This window comes from Ursus arctos, unplaced genomic scaffold (assembly GCF_023065955.2).
Source record: "Ursus arctos isolate Adak ecotype North America unplaced genomic scaffold, UrsArc2.0 scaffold_34, whole genome shotgun sequence".
NCBI lineage: Eukaryota > Metazoa > Chordata > Mammalia > Carnivora > Ursidae > Ursus > Ursus arctos.
Window position 1 is genome coordinate 6,115,978 of NW_026623030.1, and position 18,503 is coordinate 6,134,480.

At 39.1% G+C, this 18,503-nt stretch overlaps 1 protein-coding gene across 5 annotated transcripts in view; it reads right to left on the bottom strand.

Annotated features, from left to right (window-relative positions):
* The window catches only part of CEP192 (centrosomal protein 192), a 139,324-nt gene that overhangs the window by 15,198 nt on the left and 105,623 nt on the right, over window positions 1–18,503 (bottom strand). For all 5 annotated transcript variants that reach the window (XM_048221598.2, XM_048221596.2, XM_048221597.2 and 2 more), the window contains 9 exons: window positions 17,511–17,771; window positions 17,146–17,261; window positions 15,521–15,630; window positions 12,067–12,217; window positions 6,840–7,018; window positions 6,131–6,254; window positions 4,306–4,411; window positions 3,459–3,666; window positions 837–916 (listed from right to left, as the gene is read on the bottom strand). In XM_048221598.2, the coding sequence (XP_048077555.1) occupies window positions 837–916; window positions 3,459–3,666; window positions 4,306–4,411; window positions 6,131–6,254; window positions 6,840–7,018; window positions 12,067–12,217; window positions 15,521–15,630; window positions 17,146–17,261; window positions 17,511–17,771 (1,335 nt within the window). The remainder of the gene's footprint in view (window positions 1–836; window positions 917–3,458; window positions 3,667–4,305; window positions 4,412–6,130; window positions 6,255–6,839; window positions 7,019–12,066; window positions 12,218–15,520; window positions 15,631–17,145; window positions 17,262–17,510; window positions 17,772–18,503) is intronic.

Below are 18,503 nucleotides of genomic sequence, written 5' to 3' on the forward strand. Positions count from 1 at the left end.
ACACAAACCCATTTTGCAGGGGCCAGGAGGGCTCAGTGCCTGCCTAGGAGTGGGAGCGCTACTTAACTCTGCTCACAAAGGCCTCACACTGGCTCTCCTCCTTCCATCAGCAGCCACTCCTCTCTGGCTACAGTCATCTTTAGGATGATGCTCATGATGTTCAAGGACTGTCTGCCCCCCAAGGACCCTGAAGACCCTTGCGGAATGTGTGTTTTAACATCACATGCAATACCAGTTCTTTAGTTTTTTTCAGTAGGTACAGCACTATCTTTTGCATGCGTTTTGTTAGTATTAGGGCTCAAAACTGCTACTGTCACACAAAATACATGGCAGAAAGGCCAGAGCATTCTAAACAACATACATGACAACATGTTCAATTCAGGTAGAGCCCACTGGTGGAGACTATTTGCAGTATAGAGTAGGCTAGCACTCACTGACAAAGAACATTCAACCCTGTCTCCTACACTAGATCCTACCGGCTGAAAACACATAATAGCACTCAGAACGTGGGAAAGAAAAATGCACATGCGTGTGCACACACACACAATGTTCCATAATAACATTTTGACATATTTTTCAAAATAAAGTTATTTCAGATAAAAATCAGGACTGTAGGAGGTAGCATTAAATGAGCAAGCATGTATTTTCACATACATTCTCTAATCTGACTCTAAAAACCACCTTGTGGAAAAGATGGGGCATGTATTAGCCTCACCTATAGAGAAAATCAAGTAAGTGGATTAGTAATCTCAACCTATGCTGATAATTCAGTATAAAAACACCCTGAATAAAGTTTACACATTAAAATGAATATATTTAAGGCAACCATTACTGACCTTGACATAGGGCGGAGCTAAGGATGACAGATGCCACTTCACTTCTGTGTTACCGTTATTCTCAAGTTCCAGAAAATTTTCTAAAAGGAACACACATGTCACAACTCAAACAACTCTTGGAGAGGTAAGTAAACAAGCAGATTACTGTGATAATGTGTAATAATGACTACCTCATCATAGGGGAAAAATACACTCATCAGATCCTCAGAGAAGCCAAATGGGAATTTACAGTATTTTCTAATAAAATATTCTAATAATAATTCTAATAAAATAAAATGGGAATGGGAATTTACAGTATTTTCTAATAAAGAATGGGAATTTACAGTATTTTCTAATAAAATATTCTAATAATAATTCTAATAAAATAAAATTTGACAGATCTCTTGTTTTGGATTTAGTCAAAGGATAATGAAGGGCTTAAACAAGAGAGCTATAAATTGATTCACATATTAAAGCGTTACTGGCTGCTGTGAGAAGAGAGACCACAAGGGGGTCAGAGTGGATGAGGCACCGTGGCACGAGGCCACAGCAGCAGTTGCGTTGAGAGAGGACCTGTGGGGTGGTCTGCATCAGGCTTGCGTCATGGCAGTGGGAGGAAAAGCAGCAGGCAGACAGGGGATCCATTCTGGAGACAGGCTGCAAAGGACTTGCTAGTGGATTGTGTGGGAAGAGGGAGGGAACAAAGAGCAAATAACTTCCAGGGATTTGGCTTAATTAATGAGCAGACAGTGGTGCCACTTACTGACATGGGGAGGGCTGGAGGAGAGGCAGGTTTCATGGGTAAAATAAGAGTTCTGTTTGTGAGATCCCAACACGCAGAAGCTGAGCGGGGTGCAGGGAGAGCAGAGAGAAAGAAGGGGACACAGGCAGGCCCAGCAAGAAAAAGAGTCATCAGCGAAACCTGAGAAGGAGCATGTGAAGCAGGGAAAACCTGGGAGGCACAAGAAAGAAGTAGTCCAAGGAGGAAGGAGTGGTAGCCAGTGTGGAGGGATCAAATTAACAAAGACCCACAGAAGAGACACTCATTTTCAGTGACCTCAATAGCGGGGTCAAGGCAAGGTGGCAGTACCAGTTTGGTTACAGCCTGAGGAAATGAAGGCGGGGAGCACAATCCTTCCATGAGGGAGGAGTGTTGAGGAAGCAGGGAGAGCAGCAAGGAGATGTGGGGCCCAGAAAGGCATTCCTTAAACATGTGATGGCAGAGCGTACTGTATGCCAATGGAAAGGCATCAACAAAGGGAGAAACTGAGGACACAGGAGAGAGAAGGGGCAGAGAGGAAGGCCCTGAGACGGCAAGAACAGGTGGGCCTAGATTCCCGGCAGAAGGGTTCGTCTGGGATGGAAGCAGAAGCCTCACATTTAGTCTAATGGCTTTTGTATTTGCAATGACAATGTGCAAACACATTGTATTTGCAATGTGTTAGGCAAAATTGAGAGCTGGGAAGACTGAGAGCAGGAGCAGGGGAGGGGCACTGAGAAGAGAGAAGCTGTCAAATGACTGTAGGAAACGGAAAAGGACACACACCAAGGGGGGCTACTAGAAAAGCCTGGTGCTGAGCGGCATCTGAGAGCGGAGACCACAAATGCGTAGGCACGGCCGCAGTTCTCTCCGGCAGCGCTGTGCTGCTACAGGAGAGACACGGAGCTGGTAGCCGGCTGGCTCTAACAAGGGTTAGGATCTTGCCAGTCAGGAATGCAGAGGGAGGGGCACACAGCAGTTAAGAGCGTTCCTAAAGCAGTATCCGACAGACCACAGAATTCAAGCAGAAGTGGCCGAAGCTAGGGTGGGGAAAGTGAGGAGGTAGTAGGGCCAGTGGCCTGGAAGTCTGAATGAGGCCAGAGAGCCGCTGGATCTCCGAGAGGACGCGAGCGGGGAAGATGGAGTGAGGGGATGGGCGCTGACCAGGTAGGGACAGGCTTGATGGGCTGTGGAAATTGAGTGTCAGTGGAAGACAAAGCCAGTGAGAGAGGCAAGGAATGAGGGCCAGGTGACAGAAGGCCCACACCCTTTCCAACAGGTCCCACGTGCAATCCCAGTCTCTTACTGAGCCATCACGGGACAGGGAGGGAGGGAGGGAAAACAAAAGCAGTGTTCTCAGGACCCTGGAGGAATATTAGCAATACTGAGTGCCTACTAGGTGACAAACACCATGCCAAGTGCTTTAAATGTGTTATTTCATTTATTCCTCAAAGTCCTCTGTGAGAGGAGTCAATTATGATGGCCATTTTACAAATGGGGAAACAGTTTATCTATTTAACCTCTTTAGTGCCTCAAAGTCTCATCAGTGAGGGACAGAACTAGGTCTTAGCCACTTTCCTCTTCTTCAGCTGCTAACTTATTAGCAGCTCTGGTAAAAGACCTAGAGAGAACTGGGGAGGGATGGTTCTGACCAGGTAGATCTGAGACTCCCGGAATATAAACTGTTCTTAAACACCTAGATTTAACATTTAAAAATTTTTTAATTTGGCCTGTCATTGAAATGACTGCCAATGACAACTTGAGTCTCTCCTGAAATAGGGGACAATTTTATCCCTGTCACTACAATAAAAGTCACTAAAAACAGAGTGTTAGACTCAACAGATCAGTGGCTATTTGAATTAAAGAACTTTGTGGTCCCACACCTGAAGTTTCACCAGGTTCTGTTGCAGGGAAAGTAACAGTCTTGTTTCTTATCTCAACTTTTGTGGAAGGTGGTTTTGTCATTGGTTTCACCAAATGACTAACTGAAGGCTCAGTTCCTGGGGAAAGGATTCCAAATGTGCTGGAGGCCAAATGAGGGAGGAGTTCTTTCTGCGTTAAGTCTTCTCGAATTTGAACTTTCACAATTTTCTGAAATGAGCCAAATAAAGAAAGTAAGACACAAATGGATCTATCATTTTAAAGAAACAATTCTTGGGGCGCCTGGGTGGCTCAGTCATTAAGCGTCTGCCTTTGGCTCAGGGCGTGATCCCGGCGTTCTGGGATCGAGCCCCATGTTGGGCTCCTCCGCTGTGAGCCTGCTTCTTCCTCTCCCACTCCCCCTGCTTGTGTTCCCTCTCTAGCTGGCTGTCTCTATCTCTGTCGAATAAATAAATAAAATCTTTAAAAAAAATAAAGAAACAATTCTTATTTTTAAAACATGGTGAAGAAAAGTAATGCCAAACAAATGAAACATGGATGGATACAATTTATTCAGATCTCAAAGTAAATCATTGACTCTCCCCTCTCTCCCTCAACTCCTTTTTCAAAGCAGATGTTGCAAATCAATACTGGTTTCTAGGCTCCACTCTCCATTCCTGCCCCACCCACGAGAATCATTCAGATCACTAATGGAAAAACTCTGTCCTAAATTCTCTATCTGAATAAGCCTAGTTGGGCTGAAAGAACAGGCCCCTTCATTTCATTTCTGAAAAGTGCGTGCTAATAAGGATGACAACACTTAAGCTGCAAAACAGGAAAGATGTTGCTTTAAAAAAACACTTAATGTACCTTCTGTCCATTGTCACAGTGTATATAGATTAAACCACTCCATGGGAACATTGAATGTTTTGTGGATAAGGAGGAATTAGGACTAACAAGAATTTGTAGCTTACTCCTGAAAAAGAGAATTTAGTAATGAAAACCAAGAATATCTTATACTTTAATAGCAATAACCACAAGAGTTATATGTACTGTTCTATCAATGACCAACTCTCCTTGTTGCCCAGAAAGAGCAGAGAAGAAGTGAGATTCCATACATGTCTGATTCTGCATCAGCCCCAACTCAGTGGCTGACACACAGTTGAGTGGCGTAAACCCATGAACCTAAGGGGAAAACTCATGTGAAAACGGACCATACCATAGAAATACCATTTAAAAAGCAATTCAAAATAAAAATTTCTGGAGCACAAGACCAATATACAAAAGCTCCAAGCCACTCGATAATAAACAATGATACAGTTACAGTACAAAGACAATGAAATAGCAGGAAAGAAAAAAGGAAGAAAAAGGGGGGGGGGTGGAAAAGAAATGAAAAAATACTGTTTTTTACCCAACTGCTAAAATTTTCTGAGCTCATTGTTCTCTTCAAGAGCTACGGAATGTCAAAGATGACTTTTAAATGTGGACAATGTAATCAGATTTGTGGCTTACAAGAAAAAACCAGTTACAAAAGACACTTTGGCACACATGTCAAAAATGGCAGAGCAACAGTGCCTGGGTGGCTCAGTTAAGCATCTGCCTTCAGCTCAGGTCATGATCTCAGGGTCCTGGGATTGAGGGCTGAGTTGGACTCCCTGCTCAGCGGGGAGTCTGCTTCTCCCTTTCCCTCTGCCCCTCCCCCACTGTTCATGCTCTCTCTCTAATAAATAAATAAAATAAAATCTTTTAAAAAAAATGGCAGAGCAAGATTATTTTCCATTCCTAACAGCTAAATATGTGGGATGATGTTAAAAGTTATTTGTGAACAATCTGTTCTATCATTTCCCTATCTTTTCAACCATTAATTAGTAAATGTTTAATTGATTGCTTTGGTCCTAGGAATGTTTCTCTGGAGTATGCCCAACCATACCTTAGGTCAGTATTAGTCAACTAAACTCTTCTAAAATGCATACTTCGTCACTTTGCAAAAGTAAATAAACTCCATGTTGCTCGTCTGCAAAGCTGCCATTCCCAAATAGGAAGCAACTTTCAGAGTGAATGTTCTACGGCAACCCTGATGAAGTCCCTGAAAAGCTGCAGAATTGCAGCTTTACCTCCTATCAATAATTAAGCTGCACACAGAGGACAGCTGCTTATCAGCAGTTGGGCCCCAAGACTTCCTTCTTAGAATATTTATAAAAAATGCCAAGCTAGGTTATGGTTCAGACATATTAAAAGTCAGGAAACTTTGTCTATGAAATGTCCTTTAGACAAAACCAGCAGAATAAGTTGAGCCAGACCCAAGGTAATGAAGGACAGAACCATCTGGGCTTTAGGGACCACCACCCTTCATCATCTGCCCAGCTGTATCCCTTGCTTTGTAATTTGGTACGCAGAGTAATACGTCCTGCACAATCTGATGTTTTCCACTTCAGGAAGTCTTTCCCACCTCTCTCATGTCTCTTCACCCTTTTAGGCTATATACACAATAAGTGGCTGTGGACATGGGCTCTACTCTGCTAAGGAGCATGAATCTTGGACTTCACCGCGGTCCCACAAAACCACATGGAGCCCTGTATAGCGAACACATGGTAAAATTCTACTGAATAAATTTAAATGGCATATTATCTGATCCTTCAAAAGTCACCAAGCTAACATCTGAATAACACCTGGAGGAAAGGGAAGTCATACTTACTCTGGTGGGATAAATCCATGTTGTGGTGTTACCGTAAGGCAATGTGCCGGCCAGTACAACTCAAATTTCAGTAACCTAACGGAATTATTTAAAATCTGGAAACATGCGGTTTTTGCCAGATCACCTATTATATCAGATAAATAAAATAAAATTTACATTTAGCATTAGTGAAAAGAACCCAAATGTTAATAAATAGTAAAAATGAATCCTAAAAGTCTACCAACTTAATTTTGCTTTACAGGAATTTCAAATCCCTGGTAAAATGAGACCATTTTGTTTACCCTTAAATTACAAAGATACTGAACAAAGAGAAAAAAAGAACATCTGGAAATTATTACTATCTGGTCTTATCTTGGGCACATACATTGGTACCAGATTTGTCCCTACTCTGAAACAACTCTATCAATGTGAAGAGTAGAAGATGCCAAGTACCAAATGAGTTCTTTGGGGGAAGGGATGTGGTGGGAGGAAGGGCCCATGGACAAGTGGCCCAGCTCTATGGGGAACTGGAAGCTTGGAATGAGGATGATGGCCTTGTGCTGGACAGTGCTCAGGGTGAGTGCGAGGCAGGTCTCAGCAGGGGAGTGGAGGACCTATGTAAGCCACTGGTCACATTCGTATATACTCAGAGTGTATTTCCTAGATGACAACGGGCTCAGAGTGACCTGGCTTCCAGAGTGCACCGCCGTTGTGTTGTTGCTATACTCACAAGCAGAAGGGGCTATCAAAATCAAGTGTTCAGGCTGGACAGCCCACATTTCCTGAGAGGATGATTTATCTTGAGGTGGGCAAACAGCTTGTGAAGGAAGTGGAGAACCTTGAGGACCCTTAACTGGTAAAACATCCAAAGACACATTGCCACCATGTTTCCCAGAACTGTCAGCTTCACTACAGAGACAGAAAGAGAGAGGGGAAGAGGAAAGAAATTAAAAATGATAAAAAGCTTATGACTAAGGATGTTAACCATCTGCCATGCACTGCAAATGAAATACCATGTTTTCTAACCAACGTTTTACTGTGATGTTTTACTTTTTGGTTGTACAGAAGTTGTGTATTAAAATATTATATTTCTGTTTTCAAAAAGATAAAAAGCCAGACTGTATCATATTTTTATATTAATTCTTCATAAATCTAAAAACATTTAGATAAAACTAAAAGTGCATTATGGAATATACTGTGTATGTTTCATGGAATAAAAATTCTTCACTGTGTATTCTTTTTTTTTTTTTATTCATTCGACAGAGACAGCCAGCGAGACAGGGAACACAAGTAGGGGGAGTGGGAGAGGAAGAAGCAGGCTCCCAGCGGAGGAGCCTGATGTGGGGCTCGATCCCAGAACCCTGGGATCACGCCCTGAGCCAAAGGCAGACGCTTAATGACTGAGCCACCCAGGAGCCCCTTCACTGTGTATTCTTGAAGTAATGTATAAAAATACAGTATAGGTCAAATATTATTACACGAATCTTTCATTACAATACTCAGTGACTTAATTTCTTTCCTGTCTTGAATTTAGCATGCCATCTGAAGTCTCTTAAAAGATTTACTAGAAAACCACCCAATATTAAGAATTTTTAAAAAACAGAACTTTTAATATATCTATAACTATACAATGATAACTGGTTTCATGATGCTAACAGCAAAGAAAGTCTTCTGGGCAAAATACTATGGTGAGAAATGCTGATAAGGTTTAAGAAGATTTTTTATTAAGTGTTAAAAGTGTTTAGCCTTAGATTACAAAAAATTGTAATTCAAACAAATTTTGTAATCACAGAAGCACATGATTTACTTGCAGTTCAGCTGGGTAGTGCCCGAATTCTCCTACCACACAGCAGAGCTCCATCTTTATTGCAAGTAGACACTCAGCAGACAGAGAGGAATCCTTTCCTCACCCTCTTACCCATTGCCCTCTCACCTGCTCCTTTTCCAATCAGACCTCTACCGCCTCACAGACAGAGATATAATGGAGGTACCAGCCAAAAGTCAGAAACAATTTTTTGAAAATTATAAAGCTGCTTCTTAGCTGTTTAGTTTCTTAAGACCAGCCCCTCACAATTTAAGTGGTATTTAATATAATTTTTAATCTATATAACTATTATCTTTAATTCTTTGATTGAATATCTTAGAAAAGAATTATCATTAAAAGTATAGGGATCCTTTTGGGGCGCCTGGGTGGCTCAGTCGTTAAGCATCTGCCTTAGGCTCAGGGCGTGATCCTGGAGTCCTGGGATCGAGCCCCACATTGGGCTCCTCCGCTGAGAGCCTGCTTCTTCCTCTCCCACTCCCCCTGCTTGTGTTCCCCCCTCTCTCACTGGCTGTCTCACTTTCTGTCAAATAAATAAATAAAATCTTAAAAAAAAAAAAAGTATAGGGATCCTTTTAATATATTATTGAATTCAGTCTGCTAATATTTTGTTGAAGATTTCTGCACCTGTGTTCATTAAGGATACTGACGTGTAATTTTCTTTTTTTATGGTGTTTTGCCTGGTTTCGGTATCAGGGTAATGCTGGCGCCATAAAATGAATTTAGAAGCCTTCCTTCCTCTTTTATTTTTTGGAATAATTTGAGAAGGATAGATACTACTTAAGTACAGCAAAGGAAATCGTCAAGACAAAATGAAAAGGCAACCTACTGAAAGGGAGAGGATACTTGCAAATCATTTATCTGATAAGAAGTTAATATCCAGATGATAGAAAGAACTTAAACAACTCAGTATCAAAAAAATTAATAGCCGATTAAAAAAATGGGCAGAGGACTTGAATAGACATTTTCCCAAAGAAGACATACAGATGACCAATAGGCACATGAAAAGATGCTCAACATTACTAATCATCGGGGAAGTATAAATCAAAACCACAAGAAATCACCTCACACCTCTCAAATCAGCTATTATAAAGACAACGAATGAGTGTTAGCGAAGATGGAGAGCAAAGGGGACTGCGGGTGGGAATGCAAACTGGAGCAGCCCCTATGGAAAATAGTATGGAAGTTCCTCAAAAATTGAAAATAAAGCTACCATATGATCCAGCAATTCTACTCTAAGTATTTATCCAAAGAAAATGAAAATACAAATCTGAAGAGATATATGCATCCCTATGTTCACTGCAGCATTATTTAAAATAGCCAAGATATCGACACAACCTATGTCCAGGAGAGATGAATGGATAAAGATGTGGTTTATATACCCAGTGGAATATTAGTCATAAAAAAGAATGAAATCTAACCATTTGTGACAACATGCACCTAGAGGGTATTATGCTAAATGAACTAAGTCAGACAGAGAAAGACAAATACTAAATAATTTCACGTATATGTGGAATCTAAAAAACAAAATGAATGAACAGACAAAACAAAACAGAAACAGACCCTTAGACACAGAAAACAAACTGGTGGTTGCAGGAGGCGGGGAGAGGGGCTGGGTGTGGGTGAAATAGGTGAAGGGAATTAAGAGGTACAAACTTCTAGCTATAAAATAAACAAATTACGGGGATGCAATATACAGCATAGGGAATACAGTCAATAATATTGTAATAACTTTGGTGACAGATGGTAACTAGACTTATTGTGGGGACCACTTCATAATGCATATGCTGTACATCTGAAACTAAAAGGATACTGCATATGAGTTACACTCTAATAAGATTTTTTATTTTTTTGTTATTTTTTTAAGTATAGAGAGGAGGGCAAGCTGGAATGAGTTGGAGGCACTAGGTAGGTGTGTTAGCTCTCAGTTGGTGGCTGAGACTTTCAGAGAACTCTGTCAGTACGAGTTGGCTACACTGTGCCACAGAGACAGCCCATGTGATGAGAAGAGTGGTTAAAAACAGTAGAATTGAGTAAATGCAAATGTACTGAGGATGATGAAGCCAGGATTCTCAATACTGGAAATATCAGTGTGAACTCATGATTTCCACATATTTAGAAACAGATATGGGTACATGTGGATTTATATACAAATACATACATTTCCTAGCTCTGTCCACGAGGGGTCCTAGAAGTAGTAACACCTGAAAATCAACAGCACACTTACTACTCACATCCCGGTTTCTTTCTTTTTTTTTTTTTTTTTTTAAAGATTTTATTTATTTATTAGACAGAGATAGAGACAGCCAGTGAGAGAGGCAACACAAGCAGGGGGAGTGGGAGAGGAACAAGCAGGCTCATAGTGGAGGAGCCTGATGTGGGGCTCGATCCCATAACGCCGGGATCACGCCCTGAGCCAAAGGCAGACGCCCAACCGCTGTGCCACCCAGGTGCCCCTCACATCCCGGTTTCTAATACTATTCTCTACTAAAAGGAATCAGGACTTCTATTCCAGGCCTGGGACAGGGAAAGTATACGTCACACCTAGAATATCCACTGTGCCAGTGAATAATGAGCCAGGTTAAGCGACCAATTAATACTGAATCCAGCAGTCCACCCTGATACAAGTAAGTACACAAAAGAGGGTAAAGTAAATCTCTTCCTCATTGTGGAAAGACAACTAGTAAATGTAGAAACACAGAATCAGAAAATCACCATTTGGTAAATAAGACAGTACTGATATGATTCAGGCAATAATCATCACTGGGTACTACAAGTGTGATAAGATAACTCATTATCTCTAAGGATTTCCCTTTAAGACATTTATTAACTACAGTAGAGAAACCGGCAGACCCCACTTTAAGCAGTAAAAACATTTCTAGTAATGGGACAAATCAGCATTGTTTACCACCGGAGAAGATGCACTGAGAAAACAGCATCATTTCTGTGGCGTGAGGGACATTTATAAAATAACTGGACTATACTCTACAAAAATATCAAGGTCACTGGTATGAAAAGGGTTAGCAGCTGGCCTGCAGCCCTTTTTCCCTTTTACTAGGGAATGCCCAGGAAAAAAAAGGATGACTTGGTCAAATCCCCTCGTGATCTTCCTAATGACATCTCCCAGCAAACACACTAATTTACTTTTCTACGGAATGCTTGTAACAGGATGTTCCTGGTCTGTCTAGAATTGGTTATGGTAAAGAAATCTGAAATTTATGAATTTATGTGGCATAGTTGAAAAGATATCACATAATGTATGTAATTACACAAGTATAAAATAGAGAGCTTTTGTAATTGAAACAGCGCCCCCTTTTGTGTAAGCATCGTATCATCACACGCACAACTTCGAGATCTTGCGTTAAATTTGAACCAAAGTAGAGTATTAAGAGTTGCAAAAAAAAAAAAAAAAAAAAAAAAAAAAAGATGCCTAGAAAGCATCATCAGCAATCCCGATTTCCTCATGTTTTCACCTAAAATTATTACTAACTCTTAGTTCTGGATAATATCTTTAGTTCTGGGGCTCTGATTTGATGACCCAACCCCTCTGTGTTCTGTCATGAAAGAAGGATGGACAGACCGAGGAAGTGTTCTATATTGAAAAAGGGTAAAGAAGACAGGCTAACTAAATGTAATGTGTGATCTCAGATTAGATTCGGGACCAACGAGGAAGTTTCTTGCTTATTTCTTTGATTTAACTATAAAGGACTTTATTAGGGAACTGGGGAATTTGCATGGAATCTATGGACTAGATGTTAGCACTTTAACAATACTAAGGTCCTAATTTTGATGGGTTTCCTATAGCTTTTTAGGAGAAGGTGTGTGTTTTTAGAAAAATTAGGACAAACTGGTCATCATGCCCGCAACTTACTCTTAAATGACTCAGAAAAAAGTTGTGTATACATAAAGAATAATAAGGTAAATGTGGTAAAATGTCAGCAACTGAGGAATCTCAGTGAGGGTAGTATATGTTCTATTTTTAAACTTTTCTGTAAATTTGAAATTATTTCAACTTAAACTAAACTATAAAGATGAAATAAACATTTTGGGAGGCAAAAGAGTACAGAGAAAAGATCAGCTCTACGATGAATTAAATTATCTTGAAATCTGGTGAAAGATGTTTTGTCTGTTTTACCTTTCAGATTCTAAGCCAGCTTTGGAAGAAGGCTGAAGGAATTCACTGCTACACACGGAATCTCTGAATTCTCCAATTACTGAAAGTATAATTTTACGCATGTTTCCATAAAAGAGCTGAATATCATTAGGCCGCTGGGGAAGATCATACACTGAAATAGAAAATAATGTTTGAAATACATGAATCTTCCCATAATCACACCACAATATAACAGATAACTTACACACTTACAGCCACAGAATATTATTTTCTTAGGTTGGGAGTGAGTGACAATGATATTTACTACTACTGACTAGCATGAAATTATAGGCAGCTCAGGCTCTGGCCTTGAATTTGGCAACTTAGCATCTCTAAACCCTAGTCTCCTCAAGAATAATATAAGATAACAATCTAGCTCAGGGGTTGTTGTGAGCACTAGAGTATGAATACGTTCAAAGTTCCATATGCAACAAGCTGACTGTGGGCCAGGTACTGTTCTAATCCCTTCGTGCATATTAAGCTGGTTGGCTTTCACAACAACTCTTTGAGGTAGGTATATATTATCTCCACTTCAAGGATGAGGAATCTGAAGCACAAAGAGGTTAAGGATATACAATTTATAAGTGGTGGTCTCATAGACATTTAACTTTAGCAAATCTAGAAATCAGGCAATAATATAACTAAATACTGCGATTAATAAAATCGTGCTAGAGTTGAACGTCTCTAGATTAGTCCACCTGAATTTATATATACGAGAAATTTTATAGAACATGCTTGTACTCTACATTTAAGTAAGACATTAAGAGGGGTGCCTGGGTGGCTCAGTCAGTTAAGCATCTGTCTGACTCTTGATCTCAGCTCAGATCTTGATCTCAGTCAGGGTCATGAATTCAAGCCCCACATTGGGCTCCATGCTGGGTGTGGAGCCTACTTAAAAAAATAGTAACACATTAGACATTAAGAATTATACTTTTTAAATGAAAAATTTTTAAAAGAACACGGTACGTGTAAACCGAAATTTATAATAACCAAGATGTCAGACTATAAAAGTTTAAATCAAGTGTGAAAATATTTGCCACAAATCACACATTTTGCAAAAGCAAGATTATAAATACCTGTAATAGTAATGTGTTCAAACAAATGTTATTCAAAATAACCATGTAAAAAGTTCAACTGCAACATTCCCATAGGTGATCTGTTATACTAACCAAAACAAAACAAAGTGGAATTGGTTCTTCCCTTCATCTGGACAATAACTATACCATCTCAAGGAATCTAGTGTTCTAGTGTCCCAGTGACCTAGCTGAAGCCCCAACTCAACCCCATCTCAGAGGGGTGGTCTTGACAGGTTACTTGAGCTCTTGGTTGGGTTTGTCAACACACCCCTTAACATAACACATTTCTTGAATTTCCGTACATGCAGCTCCCTCTCCTTGGAATATCCGTCCCCATTCTGGTCCCCATCTTCTCCATCTTGTCAACTTCTCCTCATTCGTCAAGATACCTCAAGAGTCACCTCATTTTAAATGGGGTTCCCTTTCTCTATATTCTCCAGATTCCTTTTTTTTTTTCCTTTAAGATTTTATTTATTTATACGAGAGAGAGCAAGAGAGGAAGAGAGAGCACAGAGGGAGAGGGAGAAGCAGACTCTCCGCTGACAGGGAGCCCGATGCGGGACTCGAGCACAGGAACCTGGGACCGTGACGTGAGCCGAAGGCAGACACTCAACCAACTGAGCCACCCAGGCGTCCCTATATCCTCCAGATCCCTAAACACAGCTCCACCATGGCCCTTTTCATACTACACTTTAATCACCGGTCCTCCCCTTAGTCTGTGAGAACCGAAAGGGCAAGGACTACATCTTTCACCTCTACAGACTGGTACCCTCTACTCTCAATACATGTCCATTCAATCAATAAATGAAATGTTGCCGAATCATGCAACTGTGCCAACTTCTGAACCACTACAACCTCATGTTACCTACTTTTAATCACGGTCTTCAGGATTGTTGTGGTATGTTACTAAGTGCTTCCATCTATAAAGCACAATTTGGTTTAATTCTTTTATTTATTGGGATCTTTCTTACAATGAAGAGAGAAGGAAGGTAAAGTTCAGAGGACAGGCAGTGGCAGACATGGGTCTTGAATTGTTTCAATTCCAAATCCATATTCTGCTCCCTTAACACAACTGCTGACGAGATCCATTTCAAATCTTTTCACTATTTTTAACTAATCCACCCCTACCTTCCCTTTGAGTAGATGATCTAGACTCCTAATTACCAAAAAGATCACAGACTATTTTACATTCCCTCTACACAGGCATAAATATCCTTTTATCATTTCATATTTTAGAAGCAATATATGTTTAACCATTAAAAAACTAGATAACAAAAATGGGGGGAAAAACATTACCACCCGAAATCCTACTACCAGAATATAACAACTGCCAACAGCTGCTGTGTATACTCCTGTAATGTTACCTATGGAGCTGTATTCAATTATTTTTACCATGAGATCTTAATATGTAAACTTTAAAATAATTTTTCTTAATTAATGAAGAGCTTTCTCATGTCATTTTTTTTTTTTTAAAGATTTTATTTATTTATTTGACAGAGATAGAGACAGCCAGCTAGAGAGGGAACACAAGCAGGGGGAGTGGCAGAGGAAGAAGCAGGCTCCCAGCGGAGGAGCCTGATGTGGGGCTCGATCCCAGAAAGCCGGGATCACGCCCTGAGCCGAAGGCAGACGCTTAACTGCTGTGCCACCCAGGCGCCCCTCTCATGTCATTTAATATAGAATTATATCATGGTTTTAGTAGCTTCAACATATTCTAGTACATAATTAAACAATGCCCTATTCTTGGACATTTAGGTCACTTCAAACTTCTTGCCGTTATGAACGAAAACTGTGGTGAAAATCTGCCCATTTTTACACAATTTCTATGTCTCAATACATATTTTTTTGTATCAGTAATAAACACCATTAGATGCTTGAAATCGAGCTAAAAATCTAGGCTGGAATTATTTCACTGCTGTCTATTTTGGATTTTTTTTCCCCCCACCATCACATCCTCCATAAATTGCACAGCAGACACAGAAATCTTAAAATGAGTTCGAGTTTGCAGTCATTAAATCTTAAATAGTCATTACTTTGAGTTTAATAATGACCATTCTCCTCCTGTTTATAAGTATATCCATAGACTAGGTGCCACAATACAGTAATAATATCTAACATTTATATAGCAAAGCTCTCTCATTTTATCTTCACGATTCCTTATGGATGAGAAGTTAGATATTGTAGCTCTCATTTACGAAAAAGGAAACTGAATCTCAGGGACATCCAAAGTCATACAGCAGAACTGTGGCTCGAACTCAGCCTGACTCCATAATCTACTACTCTTCTTCTCTATAACACATCACCGGACCTCACTTAATCTTTGGGTCATTTGTAGTAGATAGACATGTTGAAATTCTTACCTTCCGTTACTAGTAACTCATCCTGAAATTTTTCCGCAAAGTCAACGTGCCGCAGCACACTATGTTCTGGAAATACTTGTTCTATAATCCCTGGTTTATGCGACAGGGCTCTGCCAATAGAGATTTTTATTCAAAAATGATTTTACATAAATTAGGTTTTCATTAGTGTATTTGGCAAATCTCCCAAACAGCATGCATAATGCATTAGTATATAGATCTCATGTCTTAAATCCTAATATAAGTAATTTTTAAAAGAAAATCTGTTTTGGAAGTTCCCTTCAAAGTTATACATGGTAGTACAGTCATCACGTTCAGTTAAATATTAACATTAAAACAGGAGCTCCCTAAAATAAGAGTAGAAAGAGTAAAATTAGATTCTTTTCAGGTCTTACATTTTCAGTATTTGTGAGAATTTGATCATATGCCAAGAACATGATATAAGTAAGAGATGTCAGAGAGAAACATTTAAATTGCCATATAACTGCATTTACCTGGCCTCTTCTAAAGCATCTCTGAGCTGAGAGAATGGAAATGTAAATTTCTCTGTAATACTCAGATGTTCACAAACAAAGGAAATCTCATTATTATATATATGTGGCAAAGAGGAGTTCTAAAACAATGTGCTGATTTCTATAACCCAGTAGAGAGAAAGGGGGAAAAAAAAACCCCAAACCTGGTAATCTAATTCCTACAAATGCCAGTTTCTATATCTAAAATACTTAATTGAGAAACAAAATCAGGTTCAAAGTTGAGCTCTTTACATTGGGTCTATTCCAACATCATGTACCAACCTATCATTCAAGTCTCTTTTTAAATGTTCCAACAATTCGCAACAGATTAAAAATAAAACAATTTCCTAGATGTATCAGAACAGAACATAGCCGAGAACAAAGGGCTGGAAGAAGGAAATACTGGCATATGACGTAACCCTCCCCCACAGCGAGCGAATGGTTTCCTACTGACGGACGAAATGTTCTGAGCTTCGCTTGTTTTATATTCAGGCCCTGCGGGCTAGGAAACAAAATTTTATAATACCAGAACTCTGAATTCAACATACAAGAGAGTTACCTACGTTTAAATCACACCGAAATCTAAATGTCTAAATTTGACATTTTTGTGTATTAAACTGTATCTAGAAGTACGAAATTTTCTAGAAGCACACGTGCTAAGCTAGCCAAGTTAAACACCCTACACATTTCTAAATACAACTTAATCCTTTCAAATAATTCACAACATTCCCAGAAATACTACAAATAAGTCAGGTGTGTTTATACACAACATATTCTTTCTGTAGTTCTTAAATCTCTCCTAAAATTGACCTACCCTCATTAGGAAGATCGTCCTATTATGAAGTCTGAGGTGCCTATTTGCATAAAGAAGAGGCACAACACATATGTTAAGAAAAAAAGGCACAATGCAAAAATGGCAGACGGGTTTCCTACACGCATTTCTTCCTCACGTCATGGAGGACTGTCAGCTATATAAATTTTACCAAGGTTTCCATTCACACCGGTTTACTAATAAGTAGCCGAGCATGTTCTGTAACTTTCAAATCCCAAACTATTTTTAAGCCTTCATTATTTCTACTGAATAGTTTCCAACATCATCTAAGATAAGTAACCTACCTTCGATACTGCTGCCTCGAAATTTCATCGCCACCAAAGAAGTATATAGTTGACAGTTCTGTTGTGGTTGTGTAATTGCTCTCTCTGGCTGATGGATTATATATTATAGTAACATCCTGATGCCAAAAAAAAAAAATCAGGAGTAAATATTAAATATTTTTCTTAAGTCACTTCATTGTGAATTAACTATCATGTGAGCCTAAACAGTCAACAGACATGGATGCATATGACAGCATTTCTAAGATCAGATAAGTTATTTCCATTCCTTTATTACTTTCAAATACTTGTTTTTAGCCATAAAATACATAATTCTTAATTTAACCCAAAAATGAGTTCATATTTTTAGTGCAGAGACTTATACTTACTTTTCGTGTTTTTTCTTTGAGCACAAATTTATCTGGAAAAATCCTTAATACTTTAGGATTCAGCAAAACTTTTTTCTGAGAATCCTTAAAACCTACTGCTTTAACAAAAGCTGCCCGAGAGCCAGTGTTATGAACAGAAAAAACAATTCTACTTCCTTTGCCAGGTATTAAGTCATTCACTGTTACCATGTAACTGTCTGATAACTTTTTAACATCTTCCAAAATAAGATTACTTGTTCCTCCATATCCAGACAAAGGTATCTAAAAGGAGAAAATATATACATCCAAAATTAATTTTATGTAAGCAGAAAGCAAAAGATTAAACTACAGCCAGAAAAAAAAAAACCATACAGATTTAATACCATTATTATTCTTTGTGTACCTTGGTTAGTTACCCCACTTCCAATCCAGCATTATATTAAAGAACTCTTAGGACAGAAACAAATCGAAGAGTTGCAAAATTATTTACCCTCCAATAGGCTAAATTATTTCATTATTATATGAGCCAAGCATAGATGATTAAGGAATATGGTATAGATAAACTTGCTTAAGAAGTGTTTAGGGTGAAACATACTGATGTTTGTAATTTACTTTGAAATGCATAAAAAAAAAAAGAGACAAATTGATGGGTGGTGAGATATGTGATCAAAGAGATATAACAAAATGCTAACTGTAGAATCTAAGTGGTAGGGTATGTGAGGGTTCACCATACGATTCTTCCAACCTCCCAATAATTCTCAATTTTGAAAATGAAGTGTATTGGTGAAACAAAATCTATTGTTCTATAATCCTGTTAGCTTTTGATCTACCAAACTGAGAAAGAAGTATGCCAAAGGGACCAAACAGAAGCCAGTAACTTAAACAAATCACAGAGAACAGACCCCCTTTTATTTTGTTTTATTTATTTTTTTTTTTTTTAAAGATTTTATTTATTTGACGGAGAAAGAGAGTACAAGCAGAGGGAGCAGCAGAGGGAAAGGGAGAAGCAGATTC